The following is a 17821-nucleotide window of genomic DNA, read 5'->3' on the forward strand; positions in this document are numbered from 1 at the left end:
TGATTTATCCAAGGTTAGCCTTTCAGATCAAGGGGACAACTGGGTCAATTCAAATATGGTTTGGCAACTTGGATCAGGGGACAAGATCAAATTTTGGGAAGATGAGTGGCTAGCCAATGGTCAACTCAAAGGTAGATATGAAAGAATATATAATAATTCTGATCTTAAAGACAAGACTATTGGTAAATTTGGAACATGGTCTACACAGGGGTGGGAGTGGAAATTTAGCTGGAGAAGAGAATGGTTTGAATGGGAAAGAACGATGGTAGAAGAGTTTATGGAAGACTTATCACAGGTGGTACTATATCCAAACAAAGAGGACTTACGATTATGGAATGATCCTCCATCATATACCTTCTCGGTCAAATCTGCTTACAATAAGTTAATTAACCAAACATCTAGGGGGGTAACAGGAGTGTATGAATATCTTTGGAAATTAAAGGTTATGCCATCAGCTCAGTTTTATGTGTGGAGGGCCCTATCAAATAGGATAGCAACTAAGGTGAATCTGCATAAAAGGGGAGTCTTATTGGGGGATACAATATGTGTTTTATGTGGAAGAGAGGAGGAGTCAACCCCACACATTCTTGTTACATGCGAGGTATCAACTAAGGTTTGGAATATGTGCTTTAATTGGACAGGGATGAGGTCGGTAAATCATAATGATTTGGTAAATCATTTCGAACAATTTTCTTGTATATGTTTTAATCAAGAAGGCAACAGACTATGGAAAAGTCTTTGGGTCTCAGTGGTTTGGTGCATTTGGAAGCATAGAAACAAGGTTATTTTTAACCAAACAAAGATAGATGCAGAGGAAATTTTTACTATGACACAAGTACAAACATGGGTGTGGATGAAACATAAAGTAAGAAAAGTTCAGTTTTCCTTCTCTGATTGGATTTTATCTCCTTTAATATGCATTAATATGGCAACAAGATAAACATAGAAAAGCATTATTGTTTCCCAATTAAATACATGTTTTGCTGGTTTTGTTATAAATCTGCCAATGACTGTTTCTATGATCAATATTAAGGGTACGTATTATATTTTGAACTAGCTGAAAGGTTTGAAAGGTAGTGTTATGTGGTGCAGGTTAAAGGGTTAGAAGAACATATATCAAAGGCTGGTATTCTTGGTTTGTATTTGCTGCTGACAGGGGGCAGTTTCACAAAGCTGATGCTGGCAAGGACCTACATGGAGATGCTGAAAATATTCAAAGTGTATGTTTACCCAGATTATGAGCCACCAATCGTGTACGGTGGACTGTGCAATGCCATACAATCAATTGAAGGAAGGACCCTCTATGAGATGGAACATGATGCAGGGTGGTTGCCGCTCACGTTCACTTCCTGCCATTCAGCGTGAATTGGATGGTGAAGAACCTCCATCTACTCTTTCATAAAGTTTTTTCTGTTATTCATCTTTTGGGGAGTGGATTCTTTTAGCAGGGTGGTTATGTTTTATGTTTGAATAACTCTATCTTTTAGTGTACCCAGTTGAGCGTTTGTGGCTGCTTTGGTATGAGTGTAGCCAACACTTTATAGTTTGTTTCTGATTGTGGGTGTGGTCTTGTTCTTGGTTTTGAGATGTAAGGGTTATTATTGTGGACTCCGTCTTGCTATGCTTTTTTGTTTTTGTTTTTTTTAGGAGTCTTTTGTACAAGGGTTGGAACACCCCTAAAGTGTTCCCTTTATTTATTTAATTAATTCTTTGCTGAAAAAAAAAATGTGAACAGAATGTTTTCCTACTGTTAGCACCTGAAGATAAGTGGTTTTTCTGTTATGATTAAATATCTTCTATTGAGATTACACTCTCATTAGTGAAAGTGGTTGGGGAAAAGTCTATAAAAGGGGTTTGAGAATCCTGATAAAGGTACGCTATTTCTAGAGACTAAGACTGAAACTAGTTACTTATCTTGAATGTTTTTACTGACTTGATCGTCGAAGTGTGATCAACAGGTAGAACCCCTTTCTGTTTCAACTGAGTTGCATTCTAGGGTTGAAAGAAAGACAGATCAGAAACAGAACTTTCCACCTAGGTCAACCGCGGTCAACTGGCGAGAACAGTAATAATATTTAATTATTAATATTATTTTACTAATAAACCACCAGTTATATTAGTGAACTTTGTGATGTTTTGATGGGTTCAATTTTTGAAACATAGATAAAATGAACATAAAACATTTTTAACTCATGCACGCTCCACTCGTGAAAAAAGAGAATATCCCGTTCATTTTTTTTATTAGAACTGAAGTTCGGTTTAGCAGTGTCTTTTGCATTATTATTTTCACCAACATAATTTTCATTAAAAAATTATATTAAGGTTTAATTATTTTTCCTTGAATTTTGGAGTGAATTTGATTTGATTTTTTCAAATTAAATTTATTTATTTTAATGCTTCAAATTTTAAAAAAATATAATCTTTGTCCTCAAATATTAAATTTGAAGGTCTGTTTAAAAAATCATTTTAGCCCATTAAATTTATTGTTTGGGATTTAAATCATCCGAAACCAGATTTATGCTAAAGTCTAGTGAATAAAAATATAATTAAACCTTCTATTATAATGAAAGATATCCAAAGAAGTAAAACTAACAAAAATATTGAAAAGAACTACACTATGTCTCAATAATGTTAAAGAAAAATAAGTGTAAAAGGATAAAAAAAATGTTGTTTAGGATCAATAAAAGAATGAAAAAATATAAAAAAAAGAAAAAAAGAAGAATGAAAGTAACAAGGGGTTCTAAATGCCTATATATAATATATGATGTCATTTTTATCTGAATATTTGCAAGCGCTTTCAAATTCAACTGAGTCTCTTTTTCCATCAAATAATTTGCTACATGATCACCTATATTATTCTCTTACGATATTTACTCAATAAATCTCCTCCTAAATCCACACCAATAGCAACACCATAACTAGTTTTTTTTAATTCTTTCTTAAAAATACTAACGCTTATAAGACTTTAAGATTATACAAGTCATATTTGATGTATCAATGAAAATTGATTATTTCTTAAAGATAAAGTTTATAATTGTGTTAGGTTGACAATATAAAAAAATATTTTAACGGGAATTTATTTTTTACATTATCCAGGATTAAAACCTCTATTAAGTCATTTATCCAGGGTTGCAGTTTCTCCTGCTAAATCATCATTGAGAAATGTGTTCCCCAAGGTTTTTTAAACCTCAGGAAAAGCCTTTTAGAACCCTTGTTAAATACCATGGGTTTAAGAACCTCCGTAAAATACTATGGATTTCAAAATCTCTATTAAATACCATGAGTTTAAGAACCTCAGTAAAATACCTTGAGTTTCAACATTTTCGTAAAATGACTTATCATTTGAAATAACCTTCAATCGTCTGAGGCCACGTTTTATGCAAATCAGTTTTATAGAGGTTGTTTTTCAGCATACTGCTAGTGCTGGTTTTTGTAGGAATTTTATAATTTCTGGATATGGATATGTAAGGATAGTGGGGTCTCTATACTTTAAGCTTTTGACCTATGTGATTTTACACATAGTAAGTTATGAACTAATAAACTCTTAAGTAAAGAGAGATTTGTGTATAAAGGTAAAGTATCTCATTTAATTTTATTAATTGTTTGCTGATAAAAAAATCTTTATTTTAATGAAGTAGTTGAATATTAAATTTAACTCTTAAGAAAAATTGGATTAGTATAAGATTTCGTGTGTAATTCTTTTTCTCTCTTTACTTTTTTACAATTCTCTTAAACATTCAGAAATTTAAACATTCAGAAATTTAATTGATTAATTAATTGATCTGGCAAAATTTCTACTGATTAACTATATTTAAATCTGTTGTTCAATATTCAAATCTGTTGTCCAATATTCTAAATGGTTGATTTTGTACAAACATTATTCTACCTCAGATCTTTTCCGAAAATATTTTAAAATCAATTCACTCTTCTCTTGTATTCGATCAACGTTTCTAGCAACCTTTTCTAGTTTTATATTCATATCTTTGGGTCGGAATCTTCTATATATATACTGGGAGAGAGCGTAGTTATATTTTAAAAAAAATCAGACAACTGATGTAAAAAAGAAATTCTAGATTTATTGTATAGGTATTACTACAACATAACATAGAATATCCTTTTTCAACTTTGATTCGGGAATCAATCTTTTGGAGTATACATAATTCCAATCAAGATTACCTAAATCATAACACTAATTGTATATATTATTTATTTTATTAGCCTGGGTCGTTTAGTTATAAATGGCAGATGTCATTATAAAATTATATGAACCTAAATCATAACATTATTTTTTCTTTCTTTGTTTTTATCAATTTTAAAACCTTTTTTTTTTATCTAGGAAAATGACATTTGAGTAACAGTAGAAGTAAGAAAGAATGTGTCCAAAAGGTTCTCTTTGCTGTTTAGCAACATTCTTTGCAAATAGGAATGGACAGGACTATTTTGCTATTAAAGAAACTAATTTCTTGTTTTATCCTTTTTAATAATGTTTCTCTAATTTATTTTATTGAATTTATTAACTCTTGGGCTAAGATGTTTGGATATTTACATTAAGTGATGTTTTCTTTATAATAAAATACAAACTAATTAATGTCCATAATTTTAGAATTAGTAAGAAAATAATATTTTATTACACAAAAAGGAAAGGTAATAAGTAATTTAATATATTGTATATATTGTTTATTGTTATAAAAAAAACTAATGTAATATTGGAAAGAAGAATATATTTGCTTTTATTTAATATTTTTAATATATTGCTGAAAATAATATTATGAATATTTTGTAATAAGATATGACATTATTGTAGAAAACTCTGTATAAAATAATAAATTAGTTATTGTTGCAAAAAATGTAAGGTTTTGGCATAGACAAGGTCGCATCATTAAAATTAGTTAGATATTAAAACAACAATTGAATTTGGGGAATGAAGTGTTACCTTTTGGTTAAATAACCTCTGAATAGTTGAGTTGAGATCACCGTCGAATGTTAAATCAATATCATCTGATGTTCGAATCCCCAAAAAAGCTGGAGCTTTTATGACTTCTTGAGAGAAAGTTTCCATATTAGGGCATTCAATTATCATCATTACTTGCAAACACGAGCATCGCAAAGTGGCATTTCCTGAATAAAAACTCACTAAACTTGGTAAGCAATTTAGCTGAATCGATCTCAGTTGTCCAAATACTATCTCATCACAACCATCTGCATCTTCACATTTTGCAATTTCTTTTATTGATTCACATTCCCCCACAACTAGCCTCTCAAGTTTCACCAAACTTTTTAGTGTTGCAAATGTAAATAAATACTCCATCCTTTCACAGTTCGTCACAGATAACTTTTGAAGATTAATGAAAGACACTGCAGATGAAACTATTTTTTCTACTTGAGGACACTTGTCGAGATTTAATAATTCATGTTTTTCAGAGTATGGTTGTACCCATGGGTGCTCTAAACCTACGCACTCTAACTCATTTAGGTTAAGCAAGTATAATTCTTTCAATCTCACAAGTACTGTGTCATGAACTTGAAGCTTTTGAGAGGGAAATATCTCCTTCAGACCAAAGCAGTTTTGTACATTAAGAACTTCTAAATTGGGTACCTTGTGAAAGAAATCAAAAGGCAAAGTACCTTTCTCATTTTTATTATCCTCAAAGTCCAAATAAATATTATTTAACTTGTAAAGAAGGTCTTGTGGCAAACGTGCATCGCTCAACAACATAATATTTTCCTCATTGAGCATCAAATTCTTCAGTTTGGGAGAAGCCTAACAATTGAGGCCAGACAAATTCAAAAGAAAAATGCATAGTTGATATTAGATAGAAGATAGCTATAAAAGGAAAATATAAAATGAAAACAAAAGAAAGCATACAAATGTAAAAATGTTAATGCTTCGTTACCAATATTTCAACAGAGAACAAAGGTTGCTGTAGCGGGCAAATTGAAGCCTGTATAATTCCTTCTTTCTCACCATCGTCAAAGTTTGATGTGAATAGCTTCAACTTAGGACAATAGGCCACTTTTAATTCGTGTAACAAGGGACATTCCAGATGATGTTTTCCAGGATAAAAGCAACTCAAGACTGGCATACACCAAAGACCTAGAATGGACAAACAAGGGAATACAAATACTGTCATTTCCTTTTCCGTTGCATCTTCCTTTTCTACTATTTCTACCAATTTCTCACACTCTTCTATTTGAAGTGTTTTAAGCTTCTCAAGATTTCTGGCTAGGGATGAAGAGAACAATGTTACCAAGCTTCCACAACCATCAACAACCACTTCTTGCAAATAGGGAAAGCTGACAAATCCTTTAGGGTTTTCCTTCCATACACATTTCAAATTTGGCAAGTTTTGTAAAATAAGCTTTTTCAAACGACAGATTATTCCCTTCATCTTGACCTCACTCTCATCTATGTCAAATATTACTTGCACTGCATCAGAACCATGCACATTAAATTCTTTTAAGTTCTTCAAGTGAAGAAGAACATGAGAGGGAATCAAAATATCTCTTTTACATGCTACATCGAATTCCAATTTCTCTAAACAGTTAAAAAAATTATCTGGGAAAACAGGTTTGTTGTGCCGAACACCTTTCGTCTCAGGATAATCAACAAGTCTTGCATACTTTGAATATTCAAAAGAAACCTTGGAAAAGAAGAAAATGTCAGGAGTAAATAACTATCAATGATTGAATGACGATATAAAAAGTATTTGAGTACATTTATTTAATGAAATCCTTTTGGTATAATATCAGTTAAGAACCATTTCAATGAAATTAAAAATAAATATTTTAATGCATACCTGATCTGTGAAATGTTTCTGCAGGGTTGCATTCAAATCACCTTCCCAATACCACTTGTCTTTTTCTTCGGCTGCAACATGTACTTTTTCTAGGTTTGAAGCACTTTGGACTTCAGATAATTTTGTCATTTGAGGGCATTCACTCACTACTAATTTTTCCAATAGTGGGAATTTGAAGTCACACTTCTCGACATTAGAGAAACACTTGAGATTTTGTAGAGACACCAATTCTAATGATTCTAATAGTTTAAACTCAATCTCTTCTACTTCTTCCTCAACATTTTTTGCAACGATTTCTACAATCATTGGACATGAACTTACTTTCATCCTTTTGAGTTGAACCAAGGTTTTAGCAGTTGAGGTTGTCATTAAATTCCTCATCATACAGTTCACCACTTCTAAATATCTTAAGTAACTAAAAGATACCGAGGACGATGCTAGATTTCTCAATTTTGTACATTGTTGAATGGTTAAGCATTCTACCCTTTGAAGAAGCATGTCATGCTCAAAGCCAATATCTTCAAGAGCCCACATGAAATTTAATTCCAACTCTTTAAGTTGCATAACAACACCTATTTTTTCACATGAAATAAGACTTTCAGAAGTCCAAATCCTTTCCAAGTGACCAAATTTCAAAATTAAAATTTTCAAATTGGGAAGTCTATGAAGAAACCAAAAGAGAATTTCACTATTATTCAACCCAAACAAGTTAAGTTTTTCTAGTTTGTGCATTGTGTGAACATTAGCAATGTATTTCTGCAACCACTCTGCTTCGTTCAAGCCAAATGACATATTTTCCAAGTTGTATAGCACCTAAATAAATAAATAAACTTATTAGTATCAAAGTATATGTTTGAACCCATAGTGTATTATTTTGCTACAAGAAATAAAATACATAACCTCACATCCTTGTCAGGCACTGCTAATTCATGCTTTTCATCTAAACAAGGCATGTTCCATATTTTCTATAGAAAAGCTCTGAAAAATAAATTTTGTGACTTGGATCTAAACAAACTTTGTGTACCTTTTCTGTAGCTACAACAATTGGTTGCACTCTTGAATTTATGATTTTTGAAGTCAACCCTTCCAACATGCTACACTGGAATATATCCAATATCTTTAATAGTGGCCACTCTAGAGTGTGAGTTCCTGAGTAGAAACTCCTCAAATCATTTAAGCCTATCAAAGATAGAGTGTTTAAATGGGGGAACTTAAAGTTGATAACATCTTCACTTGCATGTTTTTCCCAAGCAACAATCTCTTTCATTGCATCACAATTTCGTACCCTAAGGACTTTCAAATTTTCTAGGTCAATGGAAATAGAAAGTGGAAAGAGATATTTTAAATTTGGACTCTCATAAACTTTTATGCTTCGTAAATTATTATATTTGAGTATCTCACCGATGTCATCCTTCCATACGTTCACCAAATTTGGAAGCATTTCTAGAAGTATATTATCCAAGTTTGTTTCAATTATATCACAAGACTGTGGAATATTTGCAAAATCAAATATATTTTCCACCAAGTTGCAATTTGTAATTGTCAAGCTTCGAAGGCTCTGAAATCTTTGTCCCATATAACTAGGAAAAATCGTAACTATTTTGTGGCACTCCCTTATTATCAAAGAGTCCAAAATACGAAAGGAATGTAAACCAATATGGGAATTCCAAATGGTACTGAGTTTCTCCATGCAAATGATCTCTATTTTCTTCAACTTTGGAAAAACGTCAATATGCTGTTTACAAACAAAAAATGATTGATAGGTGAGCAATTAAAAGACCTAAACAACTTTTACAATTAAACAATTAAACAACAAATGATAATATTAATCAAACTCAATATTAAATGAATCTACACACCTCTGCATTTTCTGAACGAAATATATCCTCCATCATTTCACATTCACTTACAAAAAGGCTTTGAAGATTCACCAAATTTCCAGCCATGGAGAATGATAGTAAATACTTTAAATTACCACAATCTTTCACATTCAGTGTGAGCAAATTTTGAAAACAATGGTCATATTGGTCACTCCATATCTTCTGGATGTTGATTGAGGATAACTCCAACCATTCTAATTTGGGAATTGAAACCTGTAAGAACACAAATGCTCACAATATATTTTGAAAGATGTTTTCCCCAAGAGAAATGACAAAACTTAAATGAGTAGAAATTTTTATACTTCTTTCAAAGGAATAATAACATACAAATTAAACATTACACAAGTAATTATGATAAGGTTATAACATACCTTTTCATTGAAGAGTGGAAGGCAAGAATTAATGACCCCGTTATCAAAGTCAGTGACAATATCTTTGTTCCTGTGTTGCAGTACTTGGTCTTGCAACGATTGTGCACTATTAGACATTTTATCAATGGTATATAAACAAGTAAATGTTGGTAAAGACTTTAACGTTAAAACTCGTAACCGGGGAAACTCAATCTTGTCATCATGAGTTTGTTTTTCTTCTAAAACTATCTCCTTCAAAGAATCACAATCACACACTTCAATTGTTTCAAGCACAGTGAGGAGTCGAACCAAGGAAAATGGGAAAAGGTTTCCCAATTTAACACATGTTTCAATCTTGATCACTTTTAAACTACGGAAAGATGGCTCTACAAGCTGATTGTCACATATTTTCTCCAAGTTATGCAGTTTGTAAAGCCATATGGACTCCAATTTGGGAAAAGTGAGTAAAGGGTAAAACCGCTCCACATTCTTGATAATATACTTAATGCCAAAATTGTTTACAATAGATAAATGCTTCAAATTTGGAAATCCCTCAACATTTAATTCAAAGAAAATATCTTGAACATCGTTGAGTTCCCCCAACAACAAACATTCAACATTTTTTAACAACATTTTAACCCATTTTTCTGAATGAATATCAATACCTTGTTCTAGGTTCAGTGCCAAAAATTTGACCTCCTCATACCTGTCAGGGACTTTGAATTCTCCCACTTTATTCAAGTTAAGAAAGTTGAATTCACCAATGACAATCTTGTAACTATTCAAATTGTCGAAAAACAAATTTCGTGGAAAATGGCCAGAACTCTGAATGTATATGTCTAGATTTTGCAACTGATTCAAGTTCCTCAACTCAGAAATACTAGCATTTCCACTTTTGATATTTTCCTCAGCCTCCCATAGAATTGGACTGTCTCTAATATAAAGTTCCTCTAAAGTGTTCATCTTTGGTATGATATTCGACCTTATTTCTCCTAGTTTTGAGCAATTGCTTATGTCGAAAAGCTGAAGCTTATCCAATTGCCCAAATTCAAGAGGCAAACTTTCAATACTAGATCCTGAAAGAGTAAGGATTTGTAAATTCTTTAACTCACCGATGATTGATAGGTTCTCTCCTAGAGTGCATCTCTCCAAACAAAGCATTCTGAGTTTTTTTAGGGATTTAATTGATGAAGGTAAGCAAGATAGATTAACACCAGTCAATACCAACACTCTAAGTCGAACCATAGATTTAAAAAAGTCATCTGCTATTTTGAAAGATTCACTTTTATTGTCAATCTGTAAGACTTCAAGTCTAGGACAATGTATACTCTCAAGAAGCTCATCATTGATGTTACAATAGTGTAAAAAAATGGCAGTGTACCTTTCAAAGTCATCTTCATGAGGCCACTCATCAAGAATGGAATTCTTCATAAAAAACACATGTTTTTCTTTGGATGATATTGAAATAGCAACATCTCGCACAATGTCATGCATGTTGAAGCGGTCATCAGAATAACTCCTCACTAACAAACTCGATTCTTCTAGCTCATGTATAACCTCCTTCACTCTTTTCCTCGCATCTGTAATTGTGTGGACTCCTTGCAGCAAATTCAAACCAATGCAAAATTTGACCAAGTCCATAATCAAAGCATCATCTCCCATTCTTGCACAATGTAAGAGAATACACTTTAGCTGATCATTTTTTAGATGATCGTAGCTCAACTTTATAGAGAAGTCAGTAAATCCCCATTCTTCTGTAAAACTTTGTTTTTTAATTTGTTGGCAAACATCCTCCCATGAAGATAAGCTTTTATGCTTTAGTGTCCTTCCTATGGAAACTAATGCTATGGGAAATCCAGCACTCCATTTGGCAATTTCAAGAGCATTACCATCGAACTCAGAAGTTTTTACGTCAGCGACTTTCTTAAGCAGAGTCTCTGCCTCCTTTTCATTGAGGACTCCTACTGAAAAAGTTGAGCTCTCATGCACATCCATTTGATTACATAGTACTTGTTTATATCGAGAAGTTAGAAGAATTTTTCCTCCTTTGTAACTCCTAGATAACTTTTTCTTTTCCATCTTATTCAAATTAAATTTTGACAACTCTTTTTTCTTGGTCTTATTGTAACCAAAATCAGATATGTCATTGGCCTCTAGTTGGCTTTCATCCTCATGATCATCATCTTTACATGGAATCCCAAGTTTATTCAAGTCCAATCCATCCCAGAGATCATCAAGGATAATAAGGGTGTTCTCCTTTTCTCTCTTTAACCTCTTTCTAATACGATCTACTCTTGCAATCTCACTTTCTCCTTGTAATCTCATTCCTAGCATTGCAGCAATTTGTCCTTGAATATTTTTAAAATCAGGATTTCTGCTAATATTTGCTATAACCACTGTCTTGAACAACTTCTTTTCTCGAGCTATCTTAGCAACTTCTTTGACTAAAGTGGTCTTACCAACACCACCAGGCCCATGAACTCCAATCATATCAATGGTAGAGTCTTCCAGTGCTTTCATAATCATCTCCATATTTGTATTTCTAGACGCAAAGCTCTCATATCCCAAGTTTGAAAAAGCAACATCAATGGTTGGACCTTTTTGATACGAAACATTGTTAAAACCTTTCTTCCAAAGTTCATCTTGTTTGATTTCCTCTACCTTCTTTGTAGCTTCTCTGCCTAGTTGATACCTTAGTTGGAAGTTATTTGGAAAGAAACCAAGTGAGCAAATTGTCTTTGCGTGACACTCATTGTGAATATAACTTGTATATTCTTTTATCTTCTCATCCATCTGCTTTAAGCAATCTCGAACGTCATTTTCAATTTCATCTGCATTCCTTAGTGCATCATCAACTTGATGTTGTAGCCTCTCCCTATTATGTTTCAACTTCTCAATGTAAGATTCCAACTCTTTAAATTTGTCTTTGTAATTGAAAAAGTAGCCCACTTGTCGTTTGACAACGCGTCCTACAACTTTCAGTGCACTTTCAGTTGTTGTAGAGACAACTATATCCATATCCTTTCACAATGAATGCTTTGGTCTTGATTTTTTGCTTCCTCCTGTCATTAGTAATTTTTTTTCCTAAATATTTCAAAACACAAAAGGAAATTGATAAAAAAACATTCAACGAATTTTGACGACACACTTAAAAGTTCATCTAAAAAAACATAGAAACCAAAAAGTATTTATAGATATTATAATAATTTATAAAATTACAGCATTAAAAAGTACTAAAGAATTGTACAAGTGATATTTACAGTTGGTGGAGTGATGCCAGTTATTTCCGATTGAGATTTTTTTTAGCTTCACTTAATATTTCTATATGACTTTTATTTTGCTGGTAACTTCGGTTAAAATTTAAAAAATAAAATTATTTGTAAGAATGAACTCATTATGTCTACTTATAATACCGTAGCCAAAATTCATAGTTTTTCTATTTAAGCTTTGTGCTATAAAATTAGAAAGTGTGCAAAATTTGAGGGCAAAAAATAATATATCAAGAGATCAGATTTAAACTCCTCTTCTACCTCTATTATTCGTTATGTTTTTAACTTTTTATCTAGTATCTAATTAGTTAATGATAAATAATATTTTCAAAGTATTTCTAATATTAAAAAATCATATAAATAAAAAAATCCAATAAAAGCTCATTATAAAAAAATATAATTTTTATTCTAACTTAAAGGTTCCTTTTAGTTCTTTATCATTTTCTTATCCATATAGTTACCACTTTCTCATTTGGTGATAATAGAGTATCGTTATTTTAAAGTTGAGTTTAACCACTCTCCACATTCTTCTAGCTGTTCCATTGGTAAGATGATAGAATTGAAACAAGTTTAAGAAATTGTTTACCATCTCTCAATTTGAATTTAGTGATGATAAGCAAAAGTCCAAAATATTATGGTGCTTAAAATATTCTAAGGTGTTTTGAGTTAGCTTCAAGACTAAAAAGTCAATATTCATGAAAGCAGAATTGGAGGGTTTCTAGTGGAGCCAATGCTAATGCACAAGTTTTCAGCGATTCTAAATTACAGCATCATGATAGTACCTTCCTCAGAGTTGAAGGTGAAAATCATCAGCACATGCTTATGTGTGATGAAGGGCAATCAACGAGCCCCGACGCCGGTGGCCAAACAAAGGCGGTGCTCAGAAGGAATTTGATTGCGTTGGCAGAATGGGGAAAGGCGTCGTGGAACAAAGGATCATTCGGGGAAGGAAGGAGGCTCTTCAGAGGGGAATCAAGCAAACAAGTTATGCTTTGGACATAAAGAGTCATATTAGGAACGATGATTTGGACATGTTATGCTTACAAAAAAAACAAAATCGAGTTATCTCTCGGATGCTATGTGCTTTTCCATGCGGGGGAAGCAACGAAGTAGGTTGGGTCCATAAGGAGGCACAAAATGGAGGTGGGGGAATTTTAACAATGTGGCAAAAATCCGTGTTTCTTTATCAAAGTCACATAATGGGAGAAGGTTTTGTTGTGGTGGTGAGTTCTTAAAAGTTAGGACTCAGATTGTTGTTGTAAATATCTACTCATATTGCAATTTGGTGGAAAACAACATTTATGGAATGATTTATGCAAGCACAGATGAGTAATACGTGATGTGTTATAGATTTTAATGTAGTAAGATCCTTCATGGTGCAATGTTCGGATTGGTTGAAGGATAAAGAGAGAATTTACTGGGGATGCAAATTCCAAACAAGTATGCAGGACGAAAGTGTAAGTAATTCAATATATTTTATTTTTAAAATTTTAATTATTATTTATAGATATTATTTTATTTCAATTTTTATGATTATTATTGACAATTATTATATATGTTATGACAATTGTAATTAAATTTAGAACTAAAATGTAACAAGGGGGATTCGAACTCAATCCAAAGAAGTTTTAACTATTATATCAATCAAGTTTTGTTATTTCATTATGATTATTATTATACTTATTAGTAAGATTATCAATATTATTATAATTAATAATATAAAAAAAATATTAACATTATTAAATATTATTAACTATTATTAATATTATTAAATATTATTAATATTATTAAATATTATTAATATTATTAAATATTTTTAATATTAATAAATATTCTTAAATATTATTAATATAATTAAATATTATTAAATATTATTAATATTTTAAATATTATGTATATAATTATTATGATAATAGTTTATAGTTAATAGAGATCTGTGGGTAATAGTTAGTAGATAATAGAGATCCGTGAGTAAAGATTCGTAGGTAATAAAATCTGTGGGTAATAGTTGATAGGTAATGTTAAATTTACCTACGGATTCAGATTTGTAGGTAATATCCATAGTAATATCCGTAAATAATACTGAATTTACTTACGGATTAAAGTCCTTAGGTAAAAATCCTTAGATAATACTGTTTTTTTGTAGTGTAGGTAAAATGTAATTGTTATAATAAATTATTTATTTTTATTCTGTTTGATTTTAAACTCATCCTTATTTTCGTTCTTGTTAATAATGGTAAGGTAGGAACAATTGTAGATGGAGAAGAATAAACAATTTGAAAAATATTTTTCTAATATTAAAGAATTATATATTAAGTATTATGAGTAAGATGACTTTTAAGTTTATACATAATTTATATTTTTTGTCATAATTGTGTTCCAATAGACATCATTTACAAACTATTTGTATGTCCTCATGATTTGTGTGCCTTCTTTGATCTTATTTTGTATAACGAAACAGTTTCGTCTCAATTGAAGTATTCTTTAAATAATTAATTCATTTATTTTTAGTTTATAAAAAAATTATAATCATTTATTATATTCCTACATCATCACATATTATTGTTTGTTTATTGGACAAAAAATCACCCCATATATTTAAACAAATATTATATTAAAAATAAAAACCATTAATTTATTACATTGATTAAGTTTATATAGTTCTATCATAACTAGTGTTTTTTTTATTAGTATCTACTTCAAATATAATATTTTGAAGGATAGGCTAAAGGTGAGACCACAAAAGTTGATGTGGTGCTATTACGTAATGCAATTGATAATTAGCATTGTTCTAGTCAAAAGTCAAAAGTTTAGAAAAATAAAATTATGTTTCTCTGGTTCATTTGTAAATATACTTTTTAGATTTATGAACTAGTATCAAATTATTATATCTTGAAGTATTTCATGAATACACAATTATGAAGCATTTGATTACATCATATTATGGACAACATATTTTATTAAATTTTACAAAATATTAGGATAGTTTACATATTAAATTAGGTTTTAGACTTCATGGTTAGTTTTTTTCATTATAGTTTTTTTTTTATGTTTTACAATAGTCATTTCATTACTTTTTTAGAATTTTTTTTATATCTTTTCATTATGCTTAAGTCAATTTTGTAATTTTATACTTTAATTATAAATGATATTAAACTCATATTTTATAATATTATTAGCATTAGACAAGTTTCATGTTATTGAGATATAAAGGAGATCTTAAGTGATTATCACTAAAAGTTATATTTTTATTGCTTCAAAACAATTTAATACTTTGCAGGGCCATCTAAATAATAATAAGCATATTGAAATTATTGTCTCTCACAATTTATATTTTATGGAAGCAATTGCCTGTGCCACATTTGGTAATCTTTCTTTTGAATGGCAAGACGGTAAGTGTAAATTTTGGTCCAAAACGGTGGTGCTGGACTGGTGCAGGAGGCACTCTTCAAGTGCTTTTTTTTTGTTTTTTATCCTCTATTTTATTATGCAGATTGTGCCATCGGTACTGTAGTTTTTTTTCTGCGGATTCTAACTTAAGCTTGTTATTTCTTGTGTTATATTTTTAGAACAAACTAGCTATTAAAACTCTGATGGGAACTTACAAAGGGATGGAACATTCTGAAATTTCTATTTTTTTTAATTAAATTATTTTTTACTGATAAAAAAAATCGTAATAAAAATTTATTTTATTTTTTACCGATAAAAAAATTAATCTTATTTTGAATATCAAAAGGATTGAAGCCTTTCGCTCGCATTGACATAAAAAAAAATAAACCAACAAATAAAGTTTTACATTCATAATATCAGGAATAAAAATTGAAAAAAGAAACATATTTTACCTGACTGGTTGGGTTCTCACACAAACTTCCTCTTTGAAATATTAACCTTATAATAGCTCAAACAATTCCAAGCAGATGAAACCTAGTATATATGTGTAGTCATAATATGTCAGCTAAGAGTAATATTTTTGGAAATGATAAAAATGATTAAAATAAAGTGGAAATAAAAAATAAGAAATAAGCTATAAAGATTTATATTAGATTGATGTTACCTTGTATGAATTTGATAGGGTTCCCTGGAGAAAGAAGATGTTGTGGAGTTTGGTGAAATACTTGGGAAAGGCTTGTAGTTAAGAAAAGTTGAAGTTAAATAATGAAGAAGGAAAAAAGAGAGATATGAGAAAGTTTGTATGTTGAGTATACTGTGAGAGAAGAACTTACAGATTGTGTAGGATTGAGGTGATCTAACAAAAAGATGAGATTGAAGGAGATCTAGTTGCAAGCTTTAAGACCATGTGAGAATCTTAGTGTTGCTCTGCTATGGAAGACAAAGGAGGATGAATCTATGCCTACTTCTCTGTAGTCCCTCTGATTCGTTGAACCATAGAATTTAGTTCCGTAAAGTTTTTAGAGTTGTTGTTGATTAGAGATGTATGGTGTTTAAAATAATAAAAGTAGTTGATGATATGCAATGATTGAACCCATTTATGAAACAAAAGGTGAAAAAAAAGAGTAATCGTTGTTGAAATATATCCAAGGTGGATCGAAATAAGTGAATGAGATAGTTGCAGAAGAGATAGGAAAAAGAAAAAGAAAAGAAGTGTATGAGATATTTTACCTCAGTGGTTCACTGCTGCACGTGGTTTGTAGTTGACTAGGGTGAGTGCAGTTGGTTGATTCAAGCACTGGAGCTCATAGAATCTTCAGGTGTCATGTCAGCTACACCATTAACAAAACTCATTAGCAGAACCGTGCAACTTCGAAGGGAGAGTTCTTTTTTTTTTCTTTTTCTAATCAGCAAACTAAACTGAAGAAGAAAGAGAAGGTAGAATAGAAGGGGTTGGTTATGAAGTTGGGTATTTGAAGCATAAGAAGAGGCAAAAAGTTGAGTGAGTGTATGATGAGAGTGGTGATAGAGTTTAAGATGTTAAACGTTAAGGATGAATCTGATTGGTGAGGATAAGGAGAATGGATGTAAGGGCCAGCTGTCTCTGGATCTGACGTAGAATAAGTTTCATTTTAACTTTACAAAAGTTAACTTGTAAAATCTAAAAAAATTAAAAGTAACTAGTTGTAACATAAAGTACTGAATAGCATTCATTCTTAGAACAAATGGGTGGACCTATAGGGTGGTAGTGTCCTTAAGTTATGAAAATATTCAGTATGCTTAGGTGAGTGTTAGGTTTGCGTTATTATTTTGTGTACTATGCTACAGGCACTCGTTTAACTCGTTGAAGGTGTCAAGGATCTATTGTATTGGCTTTGAAAGGAATTTTTTTTTTCACACTTAAATAGTAAATAACATACCTTTGACATCCAATTATAATATTTTTAATTAAAAATAAAATAAATATAATTAAAATAATAATTTATTAGTATATGGAATGAATGTATTTTATGGAATGAATGTGTGGTATTAAAGTATCATCACTCCCTGTTACAAAATTATTGAATAGAAATCAATTTTCGGGACAAAAAATAATTTATTATTATAGTAATTAAACTAAAAAACATTTTTATACT

The 17821-nt window shown here is 30.9% G+C and overlaps 2 protein-coding genes across 2 annotated transcripts in view; both read right to left on the bottom strand.

Moving 5' to 3' along the window:
* LOC137826729 (uncharacterized) overlaps window positions 1–16555 on the bottom strand; it is a 79676-nt gene extending 63121 nt beyond the window's left edge. The window contains exon 1 of the mRNA XM_090293538.1: window positions 16520–16555. The gene's annotated coding sequence lies outside the window, so the exon portion shown is untranslated. The remainder of the gene's footprint in view (window positions 1–16519) is intronic.
* Window positions 1–16614, bottom strand: part of LOC137826734 (uncharacterized) — a 32368-nt gene extending 15754 nt beyond the window's left edge. Inside the window, 9 exon segments of the mRNA XM_068632856.2 lie at window positions 4934–5761; window positions 5895–6641; window positions 6798–7610; window positions 7822–8532; window positions 8657–8890; window positions 9049–12111; window positions 16139–16220; window positions 16351–16421; window positions 16520–16614. Coding sequence (XP_068488957.2) covers window positions 4934–5761; window positions 5895–6641; window positions 6798–7610; window positions 7822–8532; window positions 8657–8890; window positions 9049–12045 — 6330 coding nt within the window. The 5' untranslated portion in view covers window positions 12046–12111; window positions 16139–16220; window positions 16351–16421; window positions 16520–16614.
* Between the last annotated feature and the right edge of the window lie 1207 nt (window positions 16615–17821).

The sequence above is a fragment of the Phaseolus vulgaris genome, chromosome 8 (assembly GCF_051622355.1).
Source record: "Phaseolus vulgaris cultivar YP4 chromosome 8, ASM5162235v1, whole genome shotgun sequence".
Taxonomy (NCBI): Eukaryota; Viridiplantae; Streptophyta; class Magnoliopsida; order Fabales; family Fabaceae; genus Phaseolus; species Phaseolus vulgaris.